Genomic DNA, 9,045 nt, shown 5'->3' with positions numbered 1-9,045 from the left:
TATAACGCATCTATCTTTACCATCTTGAAGATTCCACGGTCGCGTAGAAGTGTTAAGCAAAAAATTGTCTTTATTCTCCATTTTAAAAGCTACATTCTTGGTACCCAGAAATTTGTTCAGGATAGCTTCCAATCTTATTAAAACCACTGTTTCTTCTCTCTGTCACTTTGTGTTAACGAATCTAAATAATAATTATGCCAAAGAATATATTATTAGCACAAAATGAATCGAATTGGGGTTTCTCAAAGAAGAGATCTTGATCGAATTTCGAGAAGAAAGTCAATGGCATGGCTAGCAGGCTTTACTTCACCTTCCCTTGGTACCTGGAGAACAACAGGCATAGAACACACTCAACATGATGCCAAAAAGTAGGCATTTGATCTCGATGAAGTCTCTCAATATACACACTACATTGCATTGCTTTTTCCTCTGAAATATTTTGTAAGCTAATCATGTAAACTACAAATATTGTTGAGTCCATGCCGTGTAGAGAAACCGGCCTTTGTGTGCACCTCTGTAATTAACGGTAATGCCTTATTGATTTGTTTCTACCATAGGATTGATACTTCTCCTCAGGCAGCAAGTGTAGCCCCAACATAACCCTGTTTTTCAACTTGGCTTTGATGCTGTCTTTTATGCTCCTTGCATCCATCGTTGAAAGCCGATCAGTACTTGGCCGTAAGTGTTTAGATTAAACACTATTGTAGTTTTCTTGGATCATTCTACTTTTCTCTTCGGACAGCAGCATCCACACCAGACTGTGTCTCAGTGCAGGGAGCAGTAAGTGGAGACACTTGTTCTGCTGTCTCAAGAAATTTCACCAATGAGGAATTGATTTGGATTTTTCAGCGAGGAAACCTCGTCTTGACAGAATTGTGTTCCATTACTGTCTAATTCAAAAAATTGCATCTACCTCGGACTACTTGGATAATCCATGTCGTGTTGGAGAAGATCCCATAAGCTAAGGCTGAGCAAAGTTACCAGGTGTGAAAAATCTGTTACAATCAATGGAATGCGGCCACCTGGTGATTCAACCTTGCTGTGTATTCGAGATACTGCAAACCTTTTTATCTGAAGTGGTATTGCTTGGCATTTCATATCCATGAAAGAAATGTTGTGGTTTTTACAGAAGGTCCGATTGTTAATGATTTCATTATTTGATCGAATGAAAAATAAATACTAGCTAAGCTTTCCGAGACTGCATGAAAACCCTCTTAAGTTTTCAGAAGCAAAAGAAATAAAATTGAAAAATAAAGAATCCAGCAAATTCTAATTGTACTAACTTGAAAATATAAAAACTAGATGAGGGTTTGAACTCCAAGCTGTTGCATTTCCATTAGCTTCCATATTGGGTAGATTGCACCTCCTCCAAGTTCTTCTGCATCTACTTGCCGCATGGCCCACGCATAGTATACAGTATGTATTGTATCCTACGATAGCCATGAATACCACAAAAAATGTTGGAAATTTTTGCAAGCAGGGACTAAAAAGGAAGTGGTGTTCATATTCTTGGACAGAGAAGTTGAAGGTACTAACATGCTATCATATTCTAAACCATATTAAAAAAATCTAAGAAATAATCACTATGGTTAAACCAGAGAAACAAGCAGAGTTTAAATAAGACACAAAAAGGAAATAAACAAAAATGTTCCCATGCAACAACTCAGCCAAAAACTGATGCAAGGATAGATTAAGGTAATCCTTGTCGAGAATGAGGACCTTGATCTGCAAGGAGATGAACTGTTTTCCACAAGGTCATTAGGCTTGTAGTTTCCACATTGACCGTTGTCCCTAGCTTAGCTGAAGTAGCTTACTATGGACGAAAGAATTACAAGGCATCAATTGGCCTTTGCCATCTCAGTTATGTCAAGACCAATTTTATGATCTCGGCTCAAGTAAACACACTCTTGACTGGTACCATCTGGTAAAGTCTCCTCTTTTGTGGACCGTTTTCAAAACTTAACTTTGAGGCTTTTGTTACAATGAATATAACCTACCTAATCATGCTTTAAAATGCATAAATGGCAAACCAGACCAGACAGGAAATATACAGTAGGAAAGGGTTTAAATGTCAAATACCATGCATTTTTCTTGAAAGGTTGCAATCATAAAAAAAAAATCATATTTATTAATAATTATTTAATTTAGTCAAACCTCTCCCCCACATCTCTCTCCAGCAAGGTTCTCGCTCTCTCACCATTTTTATGGTGGGAGGCTGCCAAGTAGGGGTATTTCTCTATCTTTGGAAGCATGCCACCTTGTTTTCGAGTTCCTTTTTCTGTGAATATCTAGTTTTTGCCTCTCGGGGGAGAGAGTTTGAGTAATTTAATTTATTTTCTAGTCTGTCCTCATTTTTTAAAAAAGTCTCAGGCATTACAGAGCCTTGCCATGGTTTTTTGACCTGAATAATAACAGAAGAAGACCTGGCTGGATGTGTGTTCCTATGTCTCTCATAGCTGGTGGTTGGATCGTGGACTCTCATGGACAATTCATGACCAAATTGTGGATCAATGTTCTAAGAAAAAGTAGTTAATGACACTCAGTTAGCATGACTCTTGTTTTTTTTTTTTTATAATCATGTCTGGATTTGGGCACATACTGTAGCAAGAAACCGTTACATTGTCTCTTGGGCATTTTGCTTTCATAAAGGAAAAGTTTAAGAGTATGATATTTGCCATAGGGAACCATATTCCTACTATTTGATTTCAATCAACAAAATTGGAAGTTTTGAGAAATCAAATATATGTTAGGTTAAAAGGAAAAGGGAAATACAAAGGAGAAGGTGGTTTGTGTTTACCTGACCCCCTTCTGTTATTGCACCATGTCGATCGCGTATACAATGCACTTGCTGTGTCTGGAACTGCAGTTATTACAGGAAACATGACCATCAGTAACCAGAAAATCAATGAATACTTGCAACGAAGTTACCCAAAAAGGAGGCCTACCACAACAATGATTATTGGGGAGGTTCCCATCATTTTGGTCTCTCTTACTTCCACATCAGTTATATGTAGAATCTGCACCAACCATAGGGATGTTTTTTATTAACTTGTCATATTGGAGCATTCCATCTAAAAACTGATATACAAATAACTACACTCCATCCAAAACCTACAAGTACAATTGCGAATATGACAACAAAGAGTTATTTCCCAACTTTGAGAAACATATTTAGCCCATCAAAAGTCTAGCTGTTTTTTGGTCTCAAATTACTCAAGAGGCCCATCAAACAATTGTAAAATGTAGCAAAATCCAACAAAATTAGATGTACTGTGGGTAAGTGTCATAACATCATAGTATCTTCATTCTTTGTACTCATCATTGAGTAATTCTAGAAACAGTTAAACACAGCATACTGCAACAGTCTAACTTGAAGTGGCAATGTAATAATTTTAACTACTACTCCCTTGGTTCCTAAATAAGAATCCCACTTTCCTTTTTGCCAGTCCCAATTTAAATGTCCACTTTAAAAGTAAAACTCTAATAGATACTCTACTTTTCATTATTGTCCTTTATCATTTCCTTGATAAAGATAAGAATATAATTAGAGGTAAAAGGTGGAATAATAAGCTAGTGACAAAACAATTAATTTTTTTCATTTCCTCAAAAGCTGTGCATTTTTCATTAGGACAATTAAATTTGGGACTGTCTGATGATTCATCTGACCACATAAAGCAATTTGAGAACAAGAAGAAACACAAATTCTGGCATCATATACCATGGCACACATAATGCATTCATGACATGCATGCTTGCATGTACACCACCACCTCAGACACACATTTGAGATGCTAATGATGAAATCGGATTCAGCAACCATGATATTGACAGATACCTACCTCTGCATCCTTATACCTAGAATTGTAGATTTTGATTGTGACAACAACGATTTCTTTTCCAACTTTTAGAAATATATTTATCCCATTAAAGGCCTGGCCATTTTCTAGTCTCAGTTATTCAAAGAACTTACAAAAAGATTGAAAATGTAGCAAACTCCATCAAATATTAGATGTGCACACACTGTGGTAAGAGTTTCAGCATACCCTTTCACAGTTTCTTCTTTATTTAATTCCTTATATGGTAATACTAAGAACAGGTAATATTAGCACAGTGCCAGAGTCTAAATTGAAGTGGCATTGTGATGAAATAACTATCAAGTCTGCTGACTCATTTGAACACATAATTGTAAGAGAATTTAGAGGATAATTATGCTTAGCAGAAGCATCTAAATACCTTTAAAATTACAATAGCTGAAATGAAAAACATTTTCTTTACCTATGGCTAAAAGAAAATATTAAGGAGGAATGACCCACTGGAAGAATAAGACATTCTTCAGCAGGTAAAGGAAAAACTAAGCTCAAAACAACATGGCATTCCACCACAAAGAAAGTATTTCAAAATCGAACTTGTTACCTTGTTATCAAAAAATATACCATGGGCCTGAAATGCCTTATGTTCTGCTTCACACCGATTAATCACTTCGGGGGTGCAGTACTTCTTCAGAGTTTCTATATCCCCCTGTATATAGAGAGCATTTGTTAGTTGCTAGTGAGAGAATTTCAAGGACTTACACGGGCACAAGGGGGAGAGTCGTGGGGAACCAACACTTCATACTCACCTTAATATATGCATTAAGGACAGGTCTAACAGCTTCCTGAACTTCTGCCACAAAATCCATCAAAGAAAATGATCTGGTGCAAACACATTCAAGGGGGAAAAAAGAGTTGGTCAATTGGAAGAATGCAGACATTAGTTTATGAAATGAAAAATCAAAGTTCATTTCATCATACGGATCTTTACGACGTATTTCCTTGAATGATGCTGCAGCATCACTTTCTTGAAAGATGGAGTCACTGACACTGTCATCAAAAGAAAATGTTTTATGAACAACTCTTTAAGTATTTATCATCTCTAGCATGGCCACAACAGCAGAGATGGAGAGGGAGAGAATCATACTCCTGAATTTTGATAACAATGGGACTATCACTTGTCTCCCATCTTTCCCGCATGTCCTCTGCAATCTGGGAATTTCAATCCAAGGGAAAGTTACAACAAAGATTTGCGGGAGACAATGAACTAACACCTCAAGAACTGAAATTGAAATAGACGAAGAAGATCAGACCTCTTGACCCTTTGTCACGACAGGTTCACTGAGGCCAGCAAAACGCTTGAATAAAGGATGCCCTTGCATCTGGGTTTACAGGAGCAGGAAACATTATCATATCAGCAAAGAAGCAAGAAGATATAAAATAAGTTGCCTTATTTTGTCCAGAAATTCAATGCAGCATTAACAAAATCACCTTTTCTCTGAATGCCTCCCATTTTTTACTCCATCGAGACTGTTTTGAGGGTAGAGCAACAATGTCAGTTTTTGTACTTATTTCACCGCTGAAGGCAGGAGGAGGAGTATGCTCCAGGTGCTTTCTCTTATTGGTATTGCCATATAACTCATCCTTCACAACATCATATCCTTTCTTCATCATTTCACTGACTCTTGCCTCTTTCAATTTCTGGTAGGCTGAAGATACATTTGAAGAAGGAATTCTTGATTTAAACTTTCCAAAAAATGATTCTGCTGTATCACCAGTTCCAGTCTGCTTGTCTGCTTCTTCACCAGGTGAGGCCTTTGTACCTTCTTCAGCACCAGCACCATCTTTAGCCGATGTGCCAGCAGACTCGGATGACTCTTTTCCAATCCCAAATGTTTCTTTGACCTGGATCACCCAAGACATAATAAATAATCCCTTCATGGCAATTACTCCAAAACCATGTAGCATTAACACAAGAAAAGGCTGGTAATTTAAAAGGCAAGCATACCTCTTCTGTGGCAGCCGAAATCTTTTCTTTAACATTGGCAGAAACCTACAAACAACACACAATTGCTAATAAACTACATCCAACTAACACGGGTGCTATTATTACAAACCGAGTACTGCTAAGTTCTCCAGTTCAGACACATCAGAAAACAACCCCACTATCCACCTATCTGACCAATAGGTTGATTTCAAGGCCCTCTGAACGGAAAAGGAAAAAATAATTTCTGTTGCAAAATTTGAAAAACCGTTTCGCAGAAATGAGTCTATAATCAACACCATCTAAAGCTCAATATGAATCACACCTTTTTCGCAGTAGCTTCAGCTTCCGTCCAAACGCCATCTACATGCTTGTACAGCTGCTCAGTTGTCTGCTTTGTTCTGCATTCGCCATTTCATCATCTCAGGCCCTCCCTTGACATACAACGGTATGTCTCAGCCTATTAACTATTAATTAAAGCTAATTAATAACACACAAGTCATAAACACACTCTTCTAAAGGCACACATACCTTACTTTAAGCTCCTCTTTCGCCCCTTTAAGCTCCTCTGTTTTTTCCTTCAGTTCCTTCACTGACTGCTTAAATTCTTGATTTCTGCACACAAAATCACAAAGCAGATTTATACCCAAAGCATGATTTTTTATAACTTAATAACTAGGAAAAAAATACCAAGAATTTACCTGTCAGCTTCTCCTTTAACTTTCTTGGAGAATTCATTGAAGACACTGAATCGACGGTAGCCATAATACGTGTGCCCATGATTTGATAGCACCTGTAGTCTCCTGCCTGAAACCTACCGCACCAAATCGAAACCCGGAATCCACAGAAGATTGCAATTAGTACCCAATACAGAATGAAAGAAAGGGAGAGATTTTCTTGGAAAATAACCTGCTTAGAAGTCAGGTGAAGGAACAGGGGCTGTCTTGAGAGGAAGAGGTCTCGAACAAGCTTCCTGCTCGCCATTTAAGAAAGGAAGAAGTGAAGATTTTTTCTCGAGAAAAATCGGTAGTTTTTATTTTATCACCTTCAACAAAATAAGATCTTTCCAAAAAAGGAAGGAGGAGGAGGAGGAGGAGATGTTTGGTTTTTGTTTCGTGAGAAACAAACCAGCAACGGTAGCGGTGTTTTTTTTTTTTTGCCCTAACGTGTGTTTGTATGCAGCTGCTGTGCTGCCTACAGAGAGAAGGGAAAGGTTTTGCTTGGGTAAAGGGTCAGATTATCTTTGAGCCTGTTTGGGTTAGTTGATGAGTTTTAACCAAACTGTGCCCTAGGGCCCAACTACTCGGTTCAGACTTCAGACTGCCGAAAATAAAATTGGTGGCTCTTGGCAGTGTACTCGGCAAAAAGTGGTTTTGAAAGATTTTAAAAATTTGTATTTTAATATACTTTTAATATTTTGGATATATTAATATTAAAAATAATTTTAAAAAAATTAAAAATATTATTTTAATATATTTTAAAATAAAAAATACTTTAAAAATTATTTTCTTAAATATTTTTTAATTTATGTTATAATTATTAGATCCGGCCTCAAATTGGGGCGACAGATTTATCTGTCTATTACTGGATTAATTTTTTAATTTTAAGCTCATGGGAGTTTTTAAACTTATAAAAATAATTGTCTTTTAAATGTTTTTTTAATAAAATATATATTAAAATTTCTAAACTAAGAATAGATATAATTGAGATTGTGATAATAATCATGATTTAAAATATTTTTTTATTTAAAAATATATTAAAAAAAAAAAAAAAATTTTTATATTATCAAAACAATTAAAAAATATAAGATAAAATTCATTTTAAACAAAAAATAAATAAATTTTAAAAAACACGGTTCGGGCGCAGTTTCCAAACAGGAACTAGTTTTGGATGGATGATGAGTTATCAAATTGATCTGCTAAACTGGACCAGGTTCGATAACCAGTGTGAGTATTGAATCGCATCATGACGATTCACATTCAATCCAAGTTGGGCAACGATCCAGCTGACAAGATCCAAGCAAACTAAATTTCCCAACGGAAAAATCTTTACTTCTAGGCAAGAACATAGAGAGACAAGGGCTCAAGAAACATACAAAAGGATTAGTCACAAGAAAACGGAAAATCTAAACTAGTTTAGTGCCCATAACTTTAATCAATTACAAGCTTCGTTGGCAATGGAGAACTGTTTGGCTTGTGTAGCTGCAGCCTCTTTGGAGACCAATGCCTGTATAAACAGAGTCTTCACTTCCCAAGCGGAATAGGGAAACCCCTTTCTAGCATAAGTGTTGAGCAGGGCTGCACTCGCCTGCTTCAACAACCCAGCAAATGCAATCTCATCGTCATTCCTACCCGTTGATTCCAGCAAAGTCACATCCGATCTGTACCTTTCAAAAACTCCTGATCCAAACACCTTTGACACCGTTGATCTCTGTGGGACCATCCTAGGCCATGCCTCTCTCCTGCTGCTCCAGAACCTGAGTCAGATCCGGGTCCACTCAGTTACTCATTCGACATCCTTTATACATCACAATACAACACCATACGTAAATGAGAGGGGGGGCAGAGAGGACTTACTGGGGAGTGCATCTTCCTCTGGTTCTTGTGTAGAGAAAACCAGGTCTTGTAGCCACTACCTTTGAAGCTGCAAAGTGGGCAGCAAAGATGACGAGAACGAGTCGACTAAGCAGAAAAGACTTACCCATCGCTGAGCTCAACATTGTTTCAAAATATGCTAAGCCTCCTCCTGTGATGTCTTTTTATCTGGGATCTGAGTTTCCTACGATTTCAAAAATGAGACCTGTGTCTGTTGCAGTGTCCTCTCCTCTCGAAATGTAGCTGTGTTTTTCTGGACAGGTCTGTCTTCGTGTTTCGAAAAATATTCTTATAATATTATCGAGAAAAAAAAAAACGGAAGCATTTGCATTTGTACAAGATTGCCCTTTACTTTTGTGTGTGGTGATGTGTATTGTTTAGTGCACTGGTAGCTTTTGCGGGTTTTGAAAAAATAATAAAGTTTTTAATGAGATAATATTTTAATTAATCATGAGAAAAAAAAAATACAAATTACACAACTCTGCACCAAAAAAAAAATAGCCTTAATGACACGTCGCACTCTTAAATAGTTGAAGGGAGAGTTTGGTTAGAAGATGTTTGAGATTCTTTAATACTATTCTGTATTATATGGTAGGTTGAATTAAATTTTTAAAATAAAAAAGTATTTAAGTATTATTAGTATTTTTTTAGTAAAAAA

The 9,045-nt window shown here is 36.7% G+C and overlaps 2 protein-coding genes across 2 annotated transcripts; both read right to left on the bottom strand.

Moving 5' to 3' along the window:
* Window positions 1-1,064: 1,064 nt before the first annotated feature.
* On the bottom strand, window positions 1,065-7,041 carry LOC118049408 (mitochondrial import inner membrane translocase subunit TIM44-2). The gene is made up of 14 exons (XM_035059406.2): window positions 6,703-7,041; window positions 6,495-6,607; window positions 6,325-6,408; window positions 6,119-6,194; window positions 5,818-5,862; window positions 5,301-5,714; window positions 5,123-5,191; window positions 4,957-5,021; window positions 4,791-4,859; window positions 4,619-4,691; window positions 4,414-4,518; window positions 2,946-3,017; window positions 2,798-2,860; window positions 1,065-1,430 (listed from the first exon to the last, which is right to left on the bottom strand). The coding sequence occupies exons 1-14, from the start codon at window positions 6,775-6,777 to the stop codon at window positions 1,299-1,301; spliced, it is 1,455 nt and encodes a 484-aa protein (XP_034915297.1). The 5' UTR covers window positions 6,778-7,041; the 3' UTR covers window positions 1,065-1,298.
* A 773-nt stretch (window positions 7,042-7,814) lies between these two features.
* LOC118049405 (uncharacterized) lies at window positions 7,815-8,530 on the bottom strand. The gene is made up of 2 exons (XM_035059405.2): window positions 8,370-8,530; window positions 7,815-8,269 (listed from the first exon to the last, which is right to left on the bottom strand). Exons 1-2 carry the CDS (start codon window positions 8,510-8,512, stop codon window positions 7,948-7,950), a joined length of 465 nt encoding a protein of 154 aa, XP_034915296.1. The 5' UTR covers window positions 8,513-8,530; the 3' UTR covers window positions 7,815-7,947.
* Between the last annotated feature and the right edge of the window lie 515 nt (window positions 8,531-9,045).

The sequence above is a fragment of the Populus alba genome, chromosome 2 (assembly GCF_005239225.2).
Source record: "Populus alba chromosome 2, ASM523922v2, whole genome shotgun sequence".
Classification (NCBI taxonomy): domain Eukaryota; kingdom Viridiplantae; phylum Streptophyta; class Magnoliopsida; order Malpighiales; family Salicaceae; genus Populus; species Populus alba.
The sequence above is the reverse complement of the archived record's forward strand: the minus strand, read 5'-3'. Positions and strand labels throughout refer to the sequence as shown.

Bases quoted from the DNA above. Each gene is read 5' to 3' on its own strand.
- LOC118049408 (XM_035059406.2), bottom strand. From the start codon at position 6,777: ATGGCGAGCAGGAAGCTTGTTCGAGACCTCTTCCTCTCAAGACAGCCC. The intron at 6,409-6,494 runs GTAAATTCTTGG...TTTTGTGTGCAG, and splicing joins GTTAAAGGAGAAGCTGACAG to AAATCAAGAATTTAAGCAGT. The intron at 5,022-5,122 runs GTCTGATCTTCT...TGAAATTCCCAG, and splicing joins TCGTGACAAAGGGTCAAGAG to ATTGCAGAGGACATGCGGGA.
- LOC118049405 (XM_035059405.2), bottom strand. From the start codon at position 8,512: ATGTTGAGCTCAGCGATGGGTAAGTCTTTTCTGCTTAGTCGACTCGTT. The intron at 8,270-8,369 runs GTAAGTCCTCTC...GATCTGACTCAG, and splicing joins AGAGGAAGATGCACTCCCCA to GTTCTGGAGCAGCAGGAGAG.